General features: G+C 39.2%; 1 protein-coding gene across 2 annotated transcripts in view; it reads right to left on the bottom strand.

Annotated features, from left to right (window-relative positions):
* WLS (Wnt ligand secretion mediator) overlaps window positions 1-20,803 on the bottom strand; it is a 124,135-nt gene that overhangs the window by 71,315 nt on the left and 32,017 nt on the right. For both annotated transcript variants that reach the window (XM_015240172.3, XM_006205349.4), the window contains exon 2: window positions 15,346-15,618. In XM_015240172.3, the coding sequence (XP_015095658.1) occupies window positions 15,346-15,618 (273 nt within the window). The remainder of the gene's footprint in view (window positions 1-15,345; window positions 15,619-20,803) is intronic.

The raw sequence follows: 20,803 nt of genomic DNA, 5'->3' as shown, positions 1-20,803 counted from the left end.
GCACGCAACAATGGTTTCTCTCTCCTCCAAAAAATATCTTCATGCTGCGGCAGGAAAAGCCAGCGAGCAGAAGGGATCCCCTCTGTTTCACGGGAAAGCTTTGTTTCCGACAAGTTTCGTAAAGGAAAAAGTAGGCTAGAACAAGCTTTTTATTTCCAACCCCCTTCTCTTCGTTCCGTGAATGAGGAGGGGATGAGAATGACAGCAGGCAGCCAGGGAGAAAAATAATATGGCTGGTGGGTCCTGACCTCTCGGATTCCTGCAGACAGAGAAGCCCGAGAGGCAACATTTAATTGTGAAAAAACCAGCCTTGCTCGCCTCTTATCTTTTTCCTCTGTGACTTAAAACCCACAATTACTGGCAACCCCTCGATTCCGAGTCACTCAGCTGGTGGTGGCAGCAATGGCTGTGTCTGTAGCTGAAAAGCAAATGGGGAGTTGGATTTTACCTGCCTCGGAAGCCAGCCTTGTGCAAACACGGCCCTAACCCAGCTTTACGACTTCTCCCATTAAAAAGTTCACAGATGCCCTCCCGTCGGGAAGACCACCACGCGAGCAGTCCACATGGTAAAAAAAAAAAAAGAAAGAAAGAAAGAAAGAAATTCGATTTCCAGCTGCTGTATAATTCAAAGGACAAGCTATGAGTCTCAAATCCTGAATTCCACATTTCATTTCAGCACTAGATACGTGATTTTCAGTTCTTTTTCTTCAGGATCAAACTCTAAATTTCTTAACCAGGTTATTAAGGCAACTCACCAACCAGTCCTTCTATCTTTCGAGGGCTTATCTTTTCTCTCCAATATGGAATTCTTCTAAGAAATGAGTTCACTATTCTTTGCATACAACGTATTACTTCACAGCATCTCACGGTGGAAAACATGGGTCTTAGTTCTGCCTTTCTCAGCTGCAAACCAGAAGTTCTTGGACCTCAAAGAAGTTGTCTCTCATATATCCCTCTGCTCCCCATCTTATATTATTACTCTGTTTCCAAACATTTTAATTTACATGTTAATATATTTACAGTCAAATAGGATTAAATCATGCCCTGTGGGCATATTCTCGTTAAGGGAACTGAGAATTTCCCACATTTTCTGCTTTAAGGTGTGCTCCAATTGCTTAAGAGGCGATCAACGTGCAATTTGGCACTTTTGGGGTCCACCTATACCATGAAGCTGGCGCTCTTACCTTGAGATTCAAAGACCTCTGAATCCCACAGGTGACCTTCAGGGCTTCAGTTGAAATATGAATACAAAATATCTGAATGGGGCCTTTGCACATTTTTCTCCCAAGGTCAAGGTGCTTGATCCAAAGTTAAGTACTGCTCTGAGGTAAAGAAAAGCCTATGGCCAGCATCCACCCAGGTCTTTGTTTTGCACATTTGGCCCTGCTGCCTCCCTTCCTAGGTTTCTATATTGTCTCCAGGACTTAACATTTTCTTCTCTCTGCTCAAGTACAAGAATAATTAATAATGCACTTTTACTGAGCATTCACTATGTGCACTGTGTAAAAAGCCTCATGTGTGTTATTCTAGTTTCATCCTTAAAACAACCCTATAAGGGTAGTACTACAATTTCTTTTCAGTTATTTATTCATACCTTTATTAGGGTATAATTCCTGTAAACTACACATATTCAGATGTACAATTTGATGAATTTTGATAGATATAAACTCCAATGAAACCATCACCACTATCAAGACAGCTAACATATCCATCACTCCCCAAAAGGTGCAAATTTTGTATTTCCAATTTATCTCTTCCCAGCCCCTGCTTTACCCTCTGGTAACCGTAAGTTTATTCTCTATGTTTGTGAGTCTGTCTGTTTTGTAGATAAGTTCATCTGTGTCCTTTTTTTTTTTTAAGATTCCACATAAAAGCGACATCACATGATATTTTTCCCTCTCTCTAGCTCACCTAGAAGGACAATCTCTAGGTCTATCCATGTTGCTGCAAATAGCATTATTTTATTCTTTTTTATGGCTGAGTAGCATTCCATTGTGTGTGTGCATGTGTGTGTGTATGTGTGTGTGCCTTGGCTATTGTAAATAGCACTGCTGTGAACACTGAGGTGTATGTGTCTTTTCGAATAATATTTTCCTCCAGATGTATGCCCAGGAGTAGGATCGCTGGATCATACAGCAAGTCTATTTTTAGTTTTTTAAGGAATCTTCAAACTGTCCCCCACAGCGGCTGCACCAATTTACATTCCCACCAACAGTGTAGGAGGGTTCCCTTTTCTCCACACCCTCTTCAGCTTTCATCATTTGTGGATCCTTTAATGATGGCCACTCTGGTGTGAGGTGGTATCTCATTGTAGTTTTGATTTGCATTTCTCCAACAATTAGCAATGTTGAGCATCTTTTCATGTGCCTGCTGGCCATCTGGATGTCTTCCCTGGAGAAACATCTATCCAGGTCTTCTGCCCATTTCTCGACTGGGTTGCTTGTTTTTTTTATATTAAACTATATAAGCTGTTTGTATATTTCAGAAATTAATCCCCTGTCGGTCACATCATTTGCAAATATTTTCTCTCATTCTCTAGATTGTCTTTTCATTTTGTTGATGGTATCCTTAGCTGCGCAAAAGCTTCCAAGTTTAATTAGACCCCATTTGCTTATTTTTTTGCCTTTATTTCCATTACTCTAGGAGCTGGTTTGAAAAAAAATACTGCTGTGATTTATGTCAAAGAGTGTTCTGCCTATGTTTTCCTCTAGGAGTTTTATAGTATCTGGTCTTGCATTTAAGTTTTTAATCCATTTTGAGTTTATTTTTGTATATGGTGTTAGAGAATGTTCTGATTTCAGTCTTTTACAGACTTTGTCCAGTTTTCCCAGCACCACTTGTTGAAGAGACTGTCTTTTCTCCATTGTATATTCTTGCTTCCTTTGTCATAGATTAACTGACCATAAGCGCATGGGTTTATTTCTGGACTTTCTATCCTGTTCCATTGATCTATGTGTCTGCTTTTGTGCCAGTACCAGGGTGATACTACTATTATTTCTATTTTATAAGTGAAGAAAATAAAATGTAAGGAAGTTCAAAAACTTACCAAAGGTGTCAATTTAAAACGAGTCAGGGACTCAGCCCAAACACTCTGGCTTCCCAGAACCAAATAAGGCTGCCCTTGGATTGTTTCTTTGCTGTCAGATGGTCGACAGTCACAAATTCCAACATCTCCTTTAAGACTCCACCCTTCAAGACTCAATTGAAAAACTATCTTCGCAGTGAGCTAATCATTTCTCCTTCTGTGTTCATGGACTGCTGAGCACTTAGCACTGAACACATCAGTATAAATTTTTGTTTCTCTCCAAATTAGACTGTGAGCTCTTAACCAATTCTTTTGAGTACATCTCAAGTATTCACTGTGCCTGGGGCTGTGCTAAGTATGAGGACACAAAGATGAACAAGATACCCAAGCTACAGTCCCTGCCCTCAAGATTCAATCTTACAGGAGGGAGAGAAGTAAACAAAGAAGGGCCATGAGGTTTTCTGAAATTGTATTATGAAGGATAAGGACTTGTCTTTGTACCTTAAATCCTAAGAAAAAACTGCCAGCACATAGTAGAAGCCCAATAAATGACCACTAAATGAACGTAGGATGTTAGGAAGGTGGCCTCAGAAGCTGGACTGTTAAATTAAAAGATCTACCATTCCTTTATGAAAACGTTGAGGTTATTTATATACTGACTCACCTAAAAACAGCTTCCTGTGTTGGTGTCTATGATACATTTTTTAATGTCAGACTAAAAATACACTTCCAGTACACCAACCCTGTCTGCCTACCCAAGGACTAGAAATGAACACAAGGTAACACGTAACAAAATAAAAGACAAGAAAACTCACTCATTTCAACACTAAGCTCACCCACTAACAAAGGGGCATCCAACCCCACTGAACAGCACCTTCTAAAATGGTTCAGACTTGAGGGTCTTTGAGGTAACTGATTCACAAAGCCCAAGGAAAACTCATGAGATTTTTATAGAGCCTAAGAACCTTAAGTGAGTCATGGACTCTCAGCAAAGGAGACATAGAGTGGATGGGACCTTAGGGGTCATCTTACATAATTTCTCACTCAGACCAGGAAGCCACTCCAGAGCACTATGGACTCATGCCATAGATTCAATGGGATCAAGACACTGGAATCCCAAGATCCCTTTCACGTTATAAGCCCTCTATTTCTCGCTGAGAGAAGTTGGAAAAATCATTTAACCTCTCGTCCTCAGTTTCCTCATTCTGTCAAGAATTGTTGAGATGATCAGATGAAGTGAAAATAAAGTTGTCTTACTCAGAGATGATTTGGTTGCAAGTAACAGGATTTACCCACACTAGCTTAAGCCAGAATCAGCTGAAAGGATACTAGGGTTTCTCAAGAAACTCAAGGGCACAAAGTGCTGACAAGCTTGAGGGAGTGGAACCAGGAAGAGAGTCATCACTTGCAGTTGATCATAATTACAACCCACGGTCTTTCATCTCTACTTTCCTCTTTGCATCTGGTTTTCCCACTCTGTCAACCAGTCTTCTCTGCCTCTCCATGCATGTGACAAATGATGGCTGCCCAGGTGGCCCTCAGGAATCTTCAGTTGAAATGCCAAGGAAGGTGGGCCTGGAAATAATGAATCCCAATTTCGTACAAAAGGAAATCGGACTGTTCCCCCTTGAGGCATCAGCTGTAGCTGGGGGACTAATTGCATGGCCAGCTGCCCACCCAACAGGTGTGGTGGAAACTCATACTCTGAGGGTGGAGAGCTAGGCAAGTTCTTTAAGAAAATGATATGAAGCTAAAGCAAACGGCTGGCAACATAGACAACCACCAGCATCTCTAGTACATGGGCATTTTGTGAAGAAACCCAACTTATGCAAGCTATCACTGTGGTCATCATTATGACTGTCCCCCTAACCAGCTGCCACTTGATTACTACCAGTGACAGGCTGCTCACTACTTAAAGAGAGCCTCTTCACTGTTGAACAACTCCAACTACTAGAACTCTTTTTCTATGTGATGGCAACTTTCAGATACTAAATTTAGATATTTTCAGTCTTCCCCCAACCCTCACCTTTAAAGAATGTGCATCATCTTGCTTGTTAGGTCAGGCCTGGGCTTTCCTTTGTGGTAATAATATGAATAACCAGTAAGGCGGAAAAGATAGATTCATTAGACGATTACTTTACGAAACAACCTAGATGAGAACAATTAAAAAACCAGAACCTCTCTTCCTTTGAAGAATTACTGCTACATCTCCTACTAACACCTACTAACTTATTAAAGCAAAAAAGGAACTGGAACCATCCTTAGCGTCAGTGTGTAGACAGCAGGTAGATATTGATGAAAAAAAATTTTTTTTCCACTGCAGGATCCCTGGTACTTTTGCAAGTAGAATTCTGCTTTGCTGAACAAAGGGTTTTCCTTCCCCCACCTAACTTTCTTTTGCTCTGAAAAGCATCATTCAGAAAATCATCTCACTTCATGTTTTCTTAGGTCACCCAAAAGAATAAAGGTATGATTTCCTATAAAATAACCTCACACAATGAATATATATATATATGTTCATGTATAACTGAAAAATTGTGCTCTACACTGGAATTTGACACAACATTGTAAAATAATTATAAATCAATAAAAAATGTTAAAAAAAGAAAAGAAAAGAACAGAACCTCACATTAGCTATGTGCCATGACTGCCTGGTATTCAGATACTGACAAGAATACCCAAAGTGAGAAGAGGAGGTAAAAGCATTTTATATATAGGGGGGTGCCATCGAGGAATCTGCTGCTGCTGGTAGCTTTGCTGCCCACATTTTTCATTGATGTCACCAGGCTTTTATTTTAGTAACCAGGATATACTTGTTACGGATGCAAAGAGAATCTCCTCATTTATATTCTAAACTCAGAGCAGGAAATGAGACACGTGGGTGATCTGCAGCTGTGGCACTATAAACAGGACCAGCCTACCTCCTAGTCTAGATTCTAGACTGCACTACATTCCCTGAACTTGGGAGATTAAAAAAAAAAAAATAGAAAACACACCATTTTAAAAGGACCAGCACAACTTTTGTCCAAAAACCTTAGCGGCCACTGTTTGGCAGCAGGCTCACGGGCCTGTCTGTGGGAGCTACTTGCTGCCGTGTTCCGTCCACCTCCCCACATGGTTGATACACAACCAGGAGGTCCTGCTCTGTCTCCGGCCAGCTGTGCTATAGTGGGCATGTACTGTAAGGTTTTTTCATCTGGTAAATTAAAGGACTGGTCCTTTAACGTTTTGGGGCTAATTACCGATTTGAAAACCTGACAAAAGCCACAAACTCTTACTGTCAAAATGCACATAAGTAACTATGACTAAAATTTCACACAGACTATCAAGGCTCACTTGGCCCTTAAAGTCTACTCCCAGACTCCGGGTTGAAGACTATTAAACCCTCAGCGCTCTAACCTTTCTTCCAGGGCTCAAAGTCTGCAATCACACAGCTGATGTTCAGAAACAATAACTGCAGATTATTTGACACCATTTATCAGTGTTTTGCTAAGACTAGAGACCAACCAACATGATCTACTTCCCCATGCTAAACGAACCAGTGTGCCAATGGATGACTGGAAGGGACTGGATATAGCAAACTGTAAACGTTAATAAAAAATCTTGGGAAGGTTCTGAAAGGACCCAGCTCTGTTTCCTGATTGGACTTTATCGTTTGCAAGTACGTAATGCAAAACCACTGAGCCGTTCACAGGATCCAGACAGCTGAATGTTGATGCTGTCCAAGTCGTGGGCTTACGCCAATCACACTCAAACAAAACCGAGCCAGAGGTTCCTGTGCTCCTGCCAATGCAACATATTCACAATGATTCATTCCAAAGTGGTGTCTGAAGATTCTCTCGAAGAGAAGGATAATCCATGAATGAGAGTAAACAAGCACGATGTCCCTAATCTTCACCCTCCTGGATTAATCAACAAAACAGAGTCTTCTCCCAAGATTTTAGTTTCTTTCTATTTCCGGTCAATAGGTAAAACTGAGTTATACTAGTAAATTCTAAGTTGGACCCCTGGTTTGAAGGGGACGTACAACCTCTTAAGAGGAATGGCCACGTTAATTTAACTCAAACACTGACAACCTCCCTACCTTTACCCACCACCTCAAACCCCACTCCAGTTAAGTCTCCTGGATCTTTCTGGCATGTTTTGAGATTTTTTTCAGTTTTGTTTTTTTTTTTTTTTTTGAGAGGGAGAATGGAGGGAAATTTTGAAGTTTTATTTCTGCTCACATTGATTCTCATTGAGGCAGGTAAGGAAATTTGCAAGTAATTAAAAAAGTCTTGGTGACATCAACCTGCCATAAAAACTGTCCAATAAGAAACATTTCTTATAAATAGAGATTGTCACATGGTCATGAATCAAACAAGGTCTCTTTTAGGGGAAGTGGGGGAGTAGGAGTGGGAGGGTAGAAATTAGAGTTCTTCTCAATTACTTGCTTCAACATATTTTGTTCAAGAGGATTATCTGATGAAGCATGGAATTTCAGTTGTGGGAACACCCTATTACCAATGAACATTTCCATCACAGCGGTTTTAGTCTTTTGGTGTATAGACTCCTCTGTCCCATTAAGCTCTCTTTGTGGACTCTTCCCAGGAGCCATCAACAAATATAGAATGAAGAACCACGCCTCTTGCTGATGGTCAACACTAAGATCACAAATTCTTTTTTTCTTCCTTTCAGAAAGTCATCCCTAATCATTTTAGATAATGTGACAGTTTATTTTTTACAGTTAACAGACTGTTCCTTTATTCTAATCGTCTTCATATGGTGTCTACCTAACACTCCATAATAGGCACACAAATGGAAGAGCACAATCATTTCATAAAAAGTCAAGCAATTTTCTCCCAGGACACTCAGCCATCTAACTGGAAAACCAACCAGGTAATAATATCATTAATCCTTTTTTACAAGAAATGTTTTCAGTTTGAAAGAAGAAAAATCACTCATCAGTTATAGAAACAATTCCATTGTTTCATGGAGTCATTTGCAAAAATGAAACAAGCAAGTTAAGACTTAATACTCAATCGCAGTGTACAGCACAGGGCTGAAGGCAAGACATAACAACTTTATTACCTTAGAACAGAAAAAAAAAAAAACTGGCTTACCCCACCCTACACCATTTTTCAGTATTTCTTAACTTAAGAGATTTTTAGACCCCTGAAAATCCTAGATTTGCTACTCAAGACAGATCAACCCATCTTGAGGCTTTCTGCCAATGAATCTCAGTGTTTCTATTTCAACAGCCTGTAGATTTGAAAGCTGGGTAGAGACATGTCAAAAACAAAAAAATCCTCCTTCTTTGATCTCTACACCCAAGTTTCTCAAAAGAAGGCCCATGGAGAGTCTGAGGTTATGCTAAGTATGTGACTTGCAGTTGTAATCAATAGAAGGACATCCTGGTATAAGTGGGTACCATTTTAGCCAACCCAAACCTGTATTTTACAAATACATATATAAATTGAGTGACCAATAAAACACTTTAAAAAGAATGATGTATACCCGGCTCTAGAGGATATTTTCAAATAACAAAATTTGTTATTACACAAAAATCTAAGCCCATCACATAGGTAAGCATTCATTTTTCTCAAGGATTAACCATTCAGACACCAGATGTTTAGGCTCACTTTTTTCTGATACTTTTTAGTCTACTCACACTCCCTCCATTTCCTAAATCTTCAGAGCAAAAACTGAAGTCCTCTGTCCCTTTCAACTCTATAGAAGCATGATGTTTGTACCCCGGCAAACACATTAATTCCATTCTTCTGAAATATTTAGATAAAAGTAAGCACTAACCCAATCATAGATTTCAACAGACAGGTCTGGTAAGAATTTAACAGTCATCCCTTGTTATCCACAGGGGATTGGTTCCAGGATCCACAGGGGATTGGTTCCAGGATCACCCTCCACCCAAAACCCCAGCAGATACCAACATCTGTGGATGCTCAAGGCGCTTATACAAAACGCCATAGTACAGTGGGCTCTCGGTATCCGCAGATGCCATAAGAAGGGGCACTTATAATCAGCATTTACTGAAAGGTCCATCTAGAAGTCTCTAGACTCACTTCGATTGGCTTTTCCTCTCTGGATCTCGCAGACTATTGTTTTAAAACTATCACCATTTACAAGGTGAACTGGCTACTACTTTTCATACTTAGCTCTGAATGACAATTGCAGGTTTTAAAAATGTTTTTGCTTGAAAGATGAGAAGTAGGGATTCTGTTTAAAATTGCTTTTTCATTCCGTAATATACATGGAATATCTTCTTTCTCAACAATCAAATATACACATTCTCTAAACACTTCTATTACTATAAATTACCGTACACTACTGTCATTTTCCTCCCCAAAGACATCACTCTGATTAAATCTTGGACTTGAAACAGTGACCAGCTTTTAAAGTGAACGTCAGTGCTTATTTAGTTTCTGAGGGACTGTCAAGATGTCAAACCCTAGCTAAAAGCTGTGTCATCTTAAACTGAAAGTTTAAGAGGAATAAACATTTAGTGTCAAATAGTTGTTTCATTTAAAACATACAGTCCTTTGATCATTTTACCTGGTCAAAGACCCTTGAAAGATTGGTGAAAACTCTGACCATACATATATTGAAAATCCTAACTTTAATTTCATAATCCAAATATGAAATCTCTTATTATTTGAAATCTGAAACTCATTTCATAGACTGCCTAGGAAAGTTTAAAGAAAAAACAGGATTGGTCCTGATTTTTCCTTCCATTCGAGGTAATACAGCCAGAGCTGAATCTTGGATAAACAGAAAGTCATCCACATATAATAGGATCTTGTTCACCAAACTCCCAATCTTCTTCTTCTGCCCCGTTTATTGCTGTGAGAAAGGCATCCAAACAACGATAAAGTATAAAAAAGTGGACAGGCAGTCACATATGTTCTTAACACAAGGTTCAGAGGAAAACCTAGACCTACTGGGTCTTATAAATATGATTATGATTAAAATATATGTATACATGTGCATGTCTATATCAATCAGCAGAGACACACCATCCCTCTTTAACTGATGCTTTCCTTAGTGTTCATAAACAAAGGTAAAGAGAATAAATTTAAGGGAAAAAATATTCTCACAAATCCATTCTGTAACATTTTTCATATTAAAGTCAACCTCCCCCACCCAGTGCTACTGCTCAAGAAAAGTATTTTTTGATCTGGTTTTCTTGATGCCTCTAGGGTTTCAGTTATTTCATACATTTATCGAAGGAACTGTTGTCTATCTTGATAATTTTTTAGTGTACCTCCACTAAGTGCAGACCCTCATGTTACAAGAAATTTAAGGATATTTTTTAAGATAAGAATCTTTAGTTTTGATGGAGATAAAATATATTTTGGAACCTGAAGGTGTACTTGGGGGGAAAAAAAAACATAAGACACATTCACATTTCATTTACACACAGAAATATTTTAGTTGAAAGCCTCATCAATATAGGCATTTTCGATGTTTGGAATTCACATTTGCTGGGTAGTAATTCACCTGTGGTTATTAAGATATGTAATAGGTTCTGACCACCAACTAGGATGGGGGTGTGGAATTTCCCACAAACCCAACAGTTCGGACGCCAGCAGGGTGTCCTATAATTCAACTCAGTTCTGACACGATCTACCCAGAGCAACTGATTCCAGGGGTTAAAGTCTCAGTCCCACAAAACTGCCCTCCACTTCAGATGCCAATCACAAGCCCAGGTCCCTGTGCTTCTGACCTGCCAGCCACAGACTGGAGGCCCCCCCACGACCTCCCCTTGGCTTCAGATGCCAGCTTCCAAGTTCAAGTTGTTACCTGTACTTCTAACCTACTAGCTATTAAATCAGACATTCCCACGACTTCCTCCTTGGGGTCTGATTAACTTGCCAGAGCTGCTCACAGAATTCTGGAAACCCATTTACCACTAGATTATAGGTTTATTACAAAGGATATTAAAGGATACAATCAACAGCCAGATACACGAGCAAGGTCCCTAACAAGGGAGTTTCTATCCTCCTGGAGTATGGGGTCCAGCATGGTGTCCTGTGCAGGCGTTCTGATTCCCCAGCCTGGAAGCTCTCCCTTTGGGTTTTTATGGAGGCTTGATTGATCAAATCTTTGGCCACTGGTGATTGATTCAACCTACAGCCCCTCCTCCCCTCCCCTCCAATCATGGCTGTTCCCCTGACAACCAACCCCTACCCTCAGGTGCTTTCTAAAAGCCATCTTATTAACATCAACCCAGCTGTGGCTGAAAAGGGCTTGTTAAACATAGTATGGCTCTGAAGTTTTTGGGAATTGACAACAAGAGATCAAATATTATAACAAAAGTCGCTCCCATTGCTCTTAGCTCTAGGGAGAGTCCAAGGATTTGGGGAGCTGTGAGCCAGGAAATGTGGACAAGAACCAAATATGTACGAGAAATATATTCTGGTCATTTGAATGACCAAATATATATTTCTTAAAAACCCAATAAAATTATTTCTTAATTTCTGGTTTAGGAAAAATACTCGATTTGAGTTTAAGACAATTTTATTTACAGTGCTGAAGCTAAAAAGTGAACACTGAACTTTCAAATATATTTCAGATGAGTCTGGAGATTTCTAAAATATTCAATACACTGATTAAAAAACACAACTTCACTAGGAACTGGTAAAAACCAAAGTGGCAAATATATTTGAGTTGTTTCACATTACTAGGAAAGTTTCTCTAAAACTTTCAACCATACAACATTCACTAAACAAACTTAAGAATCTTTTTCTAAGATTTTGTAGTATAACTTCACTTTATACATTTATCATTGGCCTCTAAAATTTCATGTGAACTCAGCTGAAGCTCTGAGTTATTTTACTAAATGATTTTGACGCCAAGTTCCAAAACCAAAATACACGGCCAACTACTTTCAGCAATGCAAAAGGCAGAACAGCGGGACAACTCAACGCTTTCCTTACGACCTGAAAACAGAACCTCACTTCAAATAATTGTCCAAGTATTAGACTACACTCTAGACAACAGTCCATCACAGCAAGAGGCTGCCTGAAGGTGCAGACTTATTACTCTTCACCAATTCTGAATATCTGACTGCCACTGAATCAATGTAAGCAGTATACCAGCAGCTGGGATCAGAATGAGTTTGAATGTCAGTTTTATTGATTACTGAAATGTTGTTTTAATAACAAAAATCTTACTTTGGAGTTGAGGGGAAGCACCTCAATCTGTTGTTTTCTGTTCCTTTTTCGGTAGGAGAATGACACAATCCAAAAAATATTTTCATCCACAGCTTCCTGTATGCAAGGCTGCAGATCACATACATGTAAGCACAATGCACAGCCTGCCCACCGGTAGCTCACAATTTAGTATGAAGCCACACTAACAGTTCACCTGTGCAGACTGCAGGGCTGGCCATCGCCAGGCAAGAATAGACAGAAGTTGTTCAAAGAAGGATCAGTCATAATTGGTAGGGAACAGGGGTGGGAAATAATATGGAAAATAGCTGAGAAGGGGGTCATGAGGAAAGAAAGAGGTAGTAGGACTAAAATGAGCAAAGGTGCAAAGGGAGGATTATTCCCGTTTGAGGATGCAGAGAATACGTGCAGGCTAGCAGTGAAAGGTAAGAACGGAGAGGACTCTGAACGTCAGGCCTTATTTGTTAGTTATTGAAGGTACTTTGAGTAGGACAAGGATAAGATTAAAGCTGTGCTTTTTAAAATAAAGACCGATCCATCCCACTAACCAAGGTACAGAAGAATTGAAAAGAAGAGCTGAATTTCAGAAATAAGGCTGAAAGGATAATTATGATAGTTACTTTTTATTTTTAAACTTTTTAGTAGTACTTACTATGTTCTAAGAACTTTACATTAACTAATTTATTCCTTAGTGTATTTGGTTAATCAGGAATTGTCATCCACATTTTACGGATGAGAAAGCTGTGGCTCAGAGATTCTATAACTTGCTCAAATTTGCACAGTTTATAAGAGGTGGTGCAGGGATTTAACCCCATCTCTGCCAGACTCCCAAGCCCATGATCTTAAGCATTCGGCTACCCTGCCTCCTGGTCTGGAAACCAATAAAGCAATGAACATATTTCAAATGACCCCAGCTGCTTTGAAAAGTATGCCATTAGACAGGCAACGTCTATGATGGTTCTCCGTGAGCCCGTTGCCCGATATTCATGCCCTGTGTAATATTCTCCCTCGAGTATGGGCTGGACTTACTGGTTCACTTCTGATTAACAACACAGTGGGAGAGACGGGATACCACTTCTAAGACTGAGTGGCTCTATCTTTGGCACTTGTGCTTTTCCTCTGCCCTTCTCATCACTAGCCGGGGGCCTGGAGGAGGGAGGGGGGAACAAGCGGCCATATTGTAAGACAGCCCCACGGCGAGGCCCACGTGGTGAGAGACCAAGGCCTGCCAAAAGCCACATGAGTGACCACATGAAGCAGATCCCTCTCGCCCAGTAGAGCCTTCAAGCCTTCTGTTGAGACTGCAGACCAGACCAACAGCTTGACTGCAACCTCATAAGAGGCTCAGCCAGATTCCCAAGTTAAGCTGTGCCCGGATTCCCGGCCCAGAGAAATGGGGAGATGAAACATGTTTGTTGGTTAAGCAGCTAAATTTTAGGATAATTTGTTAGTCAACACTAATATAGCACTGATATTTAATTTCTGTTAAAGAGTAAATCTCTTCCTTTATACTTGGAGCTGGGAGATAGAAGTCTTTCTAGGAACATTATACGTCAAATACATAATAGGCAATCAGCCCAGATAACAAGAGCGCTGTGTCCTTGACCCTCACACCAAAACATAAATAAGTCAGTTAATCTACCCCTGTCAGCCTCTCATGGCTCCTCTCATGACTGTCCTCATTCTCCTTTTCTTGAATACACTCTTAGAGCTAGGAACACGGGACACGGGAAGTGCCACCGGACTGCATCCGGCTGCTGTGCAAACCTGGACCTTCCCACCAGCCACTCCTCGTGTCTAGGACGCTCTCCCACTTGCTCCCACCCGCATACTCAACTCCTTCTCAGGGTCCTCGCTCTTTAACACTCACCTCAAAGATCTGTTTGCTTACCTCTACACACAAACATACACATACACACACACACACACAAAAACATACACACACACACACACACACAAGGCAGCCTTTCCTTTCTCTGCTCTAAAGCCTCTTCTTTATGCTCCCAAAGGTCCTGGGTATACCTCGGTCACAGCACCTAGTACGACACCAAGTGCTACAGTACATACTATACTGTAATGACTGGCTACCTGCTTGTCATTTCCACTTGACTGTAAGCCCCTTGAACGATTGTGTCTTCCTATGTATCCACATGTCCAGCCATCAGTTCAGTACATGGCAGTGCTGGGCACTCAATAACAGTTTGAGATAATGGGTAAGAAACTGAATGAATTGAGGGGAGGGGTAGAAACTCTGCATTCTGAAAAATTATTTCAGCATCACCAGTTCCAGATGAACTGCCAGTCAGGCACATACACTACTCCAACTCCTAAACAGTAAAATGAACGTGATTATATATCAGGGGAATTGCTGATACAAAAACATTAGAATTAGAAATAGCGCTTTAATTCATAGACAGGCCCCAGGCAGAGCTGTCTTTAACACATTTCTCTTTCACTCTCACCCCTGATCCTGCTTCAGTTAGAAAAATGTTCTCATCTTCTCAACATCAGATTCCCCATACTGTCCCCAGATGCCACAATCACCTCCACCAATCACCCAATAATCTCTTCCTCATGAAATGTTTAACCACCTCATGCCCTCAAAGAGTCTTGAATCACAATTGGGTAAGCTAAAAAAATAACCTGGTTTTCTGAGAAAATGGATGCTCGTGGGTTGGTATTCCCATCTTGGCAGGTAGATTTTTCTAAGGCGATGACTTCAGTCAAAGTCCAGCGGGAAAAGACGTTTGGAAATATGGGACCTTTCAGAAACCCTCCAGTCCCTCCAGTGGGATGAGCTCCTCCAGGCACTAGAGAGGTGGTGACGCGTGGTTAGGACAGGGCTCTGGAGCCAGGCTGCCTGCCTTTGAATCCCAGCTCTTGTACTTTCTAGCCTGCTGATCTTGGGCAACCTCACTGACGCCAAAGTTTTCCACCTGCAAAATGAAATAAGACCTACCTCTTGGTGGGAGCTGGTGGGAAGATAAAATGGGTTAATTAAGGTAGAGTACACAGAAGAGTACCTAGTAAGTAGTAAGCAGTCAATAATTGTCACTAGTAATACTATGATTTTACTGTTATCATAACTGGCTCTCAAAAGCCTGAAGAGAGAAATTCCCCAAGATAGGAGAGGGGTGGGGAGGGCGAACTTACTGATTTGATTGTTGAGCTTGAATGCAATGTCCAGCTGCAGGATGAACAGCATGAACTGGAACCAAGGACTCATCTCCATGGAGGGGAGGGGAATGTGCACAGAAAACACAATGTCATTGGCTTCGATTTCCCTTGGAATTGCTTCCTCGATGTCTCGGATCTTGTCGCACTGGTTGAGTCCCCAAGGCATTAACCATTTTGCCTTGTGATGGTTTTTACGGGCATCCACGCATTTCACTGACATGTAAGACACTGCCGTTGTGGGCCCTGGAGCTGAAAAGAGAATGTTTTTCTGTTTTAGAAGAACCATCCACTGAAGCACCTATTTTTGGCAAACATTCTTTCCTCTATTGTCTTCTCTCCATTTTTCACACTGCCTTCTATAACTTGGATTCAGTAATTTCGAAAGCTCTCCCAAATTCAGGCGAGGATCCTTCAGTGACCTCCAGAGGTGTCAGAGAGCATCCCCAAGAGCCTTCCCATTGTTTTCAAGCATTGTTATTTACTGAAAGAATACATTTACAGCTAGTTTTGCTCAGTTACCTCTTTGCTCCAAACCAATGTCACAAAAATCAACTGTGTTTCAATTTCTGCCTGCCTAAGGATTTGGAGGGCTCTACGCTTCACAAAACACACTGTCTGAAGTCAGAAGCCCTGGGTCTGAAGGCTGGTCAAACAACTTACTCTCAGGTAATTTTGCGTAAATTGGTTAAATCTATAGTAGCTTCAGGATCCTCATCTGAGAAAAAAGATGGTTGGCTTCTAAAATTCCACCAAGGTTGTTGGTTTTTAAGATTCTTCTTAACTCTGAAATTTTACAACATACTTTTGATTGAGAAAAAGAATTATTTTGACTCTGGGCCCCCCCTTACTCTACCCAACAGAGAGTGGGAACCGAAACACTGACTGACCCTTCAAATGTACACTAAAATGTGATCAATGCATTTCAAAACGGATCATCGAACTTGAAATATATAACATTCACAATTTTGTGATTATAAAATGGTTATGTAATTAGAACAGAAAGTTTGCACAATACAAAAACGTTAAAGTTCAAAACACCATTTACCCAAAATCCCACTAGAGGGAAGTAACCACTGTTGGAAAAGTATCAAAACATTATCTGTCTTTCCTCTGAGTATGTGATTAGATAAAAAATTATATGAAGAGGAATTAATGTGTATAACTTTAAAATACATACTAATATTAACACATAGTTTTACAAAATAGGACCATACCATACATAGTATTGTAGCTTTTTTTTTTTTTTAATTCACTTAGCAAAGCAGAGTAGCACAGTGGTGAAAAACAGCAGGTGTGGAGCCAACCTGTCTGGTGTCAGATCCTGACTCTCTAATCTCTGGTTGTGTCACCACTGATCCAAGCTAGGAAGTTCTGGGTGAATTACTAAACCTGTCTGTGTATGAAAATTAATATCTCTTAAATGGCAACAATAATAGTACCTACCTCTCTGAGTCATTGTATACACTGAACAAATTAACACTGAAAGTATTCAGAACAGTGCTTGAAAGCACATAAAAAACAAAATTAATTTTAGCTATCATAAATATTTTCATGTAGAAACATTTTCAACTAGTGGTTGCAAAATAATCACATGATATACCAATTTTCCTACACCCCCTTTGGTTTGTAAAGGTTTTGTATAAATAATAATTCTTTGCCTAATATGTTTTGTTATTAATTTATCTCAACTTTTCCATCTGCTGTCTCGATTTGCTTATGGCATATTTTAACACAGATTTCCAGATTTCACATATATTTCATATAAGGATTTCACACAGAATCTTTTCCATTATGTTTTCCCCATGCTTCCGTGTATTGAGACCTTCTTATCCCCAAATTCAATAGCCACCTTTACTGCTTTCTAGTGATTTTTAACAATTTCACTTTTTAAAATATATAAATAGTTGATGCACCTGGAATTTGTTTTGATATAAGAGATGAGATGAGGATCTATTTTTATTTTCCTAAATATTTAAATTATTCTTTACTGAAAAAACTCTCCTTTCTTGTTGATTTATGACATCACCTTATCTCATGTACCCCAATAGATGTTTCTGGACAATCTCCTCTATTCCATGCATTGGACTGGAAACTCATGGCCCAATACAACATGGTTTTAAATCATGTAATTTGATGATGTGTATCAATATCTGATAGAGTAAAACCTCTCCCCACTCCATTTCATATTTATATCTCTTTGCTGGGATTTGACGGAAATTACATTAAATCTATAAATTAATATGGACAGAGTCAGCATCCTTTCTCAGCATTTAGTTTTACTATCCAAGAACAGTGATTACTTCTCTATTAACTAGAGTCCATGTTGATATCTCTTTGAAAATTTTCATAGTTTTTTTTCATGTAGATCCTTTTACTACAATATATTTAAAAAAAACTATTTATAAAACTTTCCTCTGAAAGTTAGTAGTAAAAGGAAAACATTACAAATTACAGTTTATGCGCATGGTTTAGGTATGTTAAATTTCATGCATATGACACTTGGCACACTGTGCTTTCAGACCTTTTATGAACAGAAATCATCTCTTATTTAACAGAGATCAAAGAGTACCTGGAGGAATATGTAAAGCGAGAAGTCACTTAAGACACAAGAGTGTGTATTATTAATATTCTGCCTTACTTCTACTGCTCAAATAGACACTTTTCTATTGATCTGTTGGTAAATATCAATCCTAACAGTAAATTTTGAATAGTAAAATGTTATGTTCTCAGAAACTTGTGAAAATGCCTGCTAAAACTTACCAGAAAACATAGCACTGCTAAAGTCTAGGTGAAAGTTTCTCCATTCATATCCTGCACACTGCAACACAGAGCCACCACTAACCTACACCAGGGAAGTTTCCATTTAAAAGTTAAAACTGTATCATGAAGACATTTTACACATAATGCATCTAAAATCAGACATCTTGCTTATTATTAGAAATATGAATCAATCAAACTTTGGTTATCCTGACTCAGCTAAATAGCCCACTGACACTAGAAAGACCAAATGGCACATTTAACTAAACCCTTTTTAATGTGGTTGGAGATATAAACAGGGAGACAAAAGTCATGAATTCTATTTTTGCCTAACACACTCAAACTGACTATTTGCAGCAGAAAATAGTTACTGCATTTTAAAACTTCTATTCTTCCAAAATGAACCTAACCTTTTTTCATTTTTTTTCCTTTTGAAAAACAAGTCTCTCCCCTCCTTTGACTGAAATGAAAAATAACTAGCCGAGTTCCTCAGTTAAGCTCCAAAACCACATTCCAAACTTAATAACAGAGAAGCTGAACGCTTTACGGGCACAAAGGCTGCATTTTTAATGGACATAGTGAACCCCTGCCTTTGTAGCAGCCTGAATTATTTTCATTTTTTCATTAGTCTAGTGTTTCTCGCATAAAGAAAAAAGTCCCGGGAATACTAGTATTTCATAAAGATCATGGCAGTGAACTTGAAAAAACCTCAAATGCATCTCTGAGAATCACAAATATTTTTCTTTGCTTGAATAAATCAGTCTTTTAGTCTCAAAAACGTTTTGCATAACTTTAAAAACCAGAAGATAATGTTATGATAACTCACAGAGAAAAAAATGTGACAATGAGTGTGTATATGTCCATGAATGACTGAAAAATTGTGCTGAACACTGGAATTTGACACAACACTGTAAAATGATTATGAATCAATAAAAAATGTAAAAAAAAAAATATAAGCAGTTAATGTAAAAAAAAAAAAACCCAGAAGATAATTCAACATTTTCAATTTTTCTAGTTGTGCTCAAAAGGCAAAACATTTGCATTGTTTGAGAAAGTAAACAGACGTTCTGATATTTAAATATGGACAGTTAATGTTCTCCCAATAATATGTTCACAGTTCTAGACAATTCCTACTCCAGCTAAAAGTGAATTCCTAGGTATCTCTTATGTAGTAAGTATATCAAAGTGAACTAAAAACAAAGCTTCTAGCTGGTTGCCTACTGTAGGTGTTTTCATCAGCTGTAGCCAAAAACTGTGACTATATGGATCACAAAACAGGGTCTAAAACCAAAAAGAAGTTTGATTTCTTTCTTTAAACTTAAAAAAAAAAATGTGAGGGATTTTATTATAAGAAAAAAGAATGACATGGAAGAAGCTGAAATTATTTGTAAACTTTGAACAAGCCACAATCAACTAACCAACAGTTATATGCAAGGGAAGCCTTCGTTAGTCACCAGCGTGGTTCTAGGGATTAATAGTTTGTGTACTTAAGAAGGGGCTGGATGGATTCAGGTCAACAAACTGAGTCATGTTTGCTCAGGTGAAAGCTAAAAATAATCACTCCTCAGTGTTCCAAGGATAGTAATGTAATATCACCCAGCTGCCTAGGCACACATTACAAATGTCTCCTCTCCATATCCATAGCATTTAGCTGAAAACAAAGGGGCCCAAAGCTACTTCTACATCAGTACAATTTAGTAGGCAGAGCAACGCGGCCCAAAATGAATATACCCTGGCACTGTGGATTGGTTACTTTATGGCAGGTTAAAACAGCATGTAGAGTAGGAACAGAAGTTAGAAAGCCACAAGTTACTCTTTGAAAACACCACCCCAGTTTGAGGCCAGTTCTATTTGCCATGTCAAACATAGGCCATTTGTTTTTCTTTTTTTTAAATCTGTATTTCAAGACAGAATTTTTGGCCTCCACCTCTCCACTGCAGCAGAGAACTGTGAAATCTGACACCACACAACATTTAATTTTAAAATAAAGTTGATATGAAATCAATAAGACTTCTAATTCAAGGTTATGGAAAACTGCACACAGTCTGAAGTCTCTTTGAAAACTGTGACCTTCAATTACATACATTACTAAGGCTCATACTGCATTCACCAAATACGTCTTGAGTACCTACTATGCACTAAGCCCTGTTAGGTGCTTAAGTGAGCCTAACAGACATCAGTCACTTGGAATACATAAATAATGGGGAAAACAGACAGTACCTAAATAATCACAGGAAAAAGTAATTACAGTTGTAGTGATACTATATTTATTACCCTGACATTACCTGAGAAAGAGCAATAGTCAGATATTTAGAAGGTAGGAGAAACAAATGCACTAAAATGAGGCAACGATTCCAGTCATCATTACAATTGACCTTGAATAAAAGTGTAACTGAACAATGACTAAACCTGTACTTCTTTTGGAAGAATATTCATTGACCCCAGTCAGCTTCCTGTTACGGCATCTCAAGGGCTGTCCAGTTTACAAATTACTATCCAGCCAACCACTACCGCTATCATGCTCAAAGCTGAGTCAACATCAAATCATTAGCCCCTACTCCTGCCAGAACCTACAATTAAAGAGCTGGATAGAGATACAAGACTTGGTTGCCTCCTAGAAAAGTTAAAATAAAACTAAAACAACACGCTGACAGGACACATGGTCTCCGTTCAAGCC

The sequence above is a fragment of the Vicugna pacos genome, chromosome 13 (genome assembly GCF_048564905.1).
Source record: "Vicugna pacos chromosome 13, VicPac4, whole genome shotgun sequence".
Taxonomy (NCBI): Eukaryota; Metazoa; Chordata; class Mammalia; order Artiodactyla; family Camelidae; genus Vicugna; species Vicugna pacos.
This window is presented reverse-complemented; position numbering and strand designations above follow the sequence as displayed.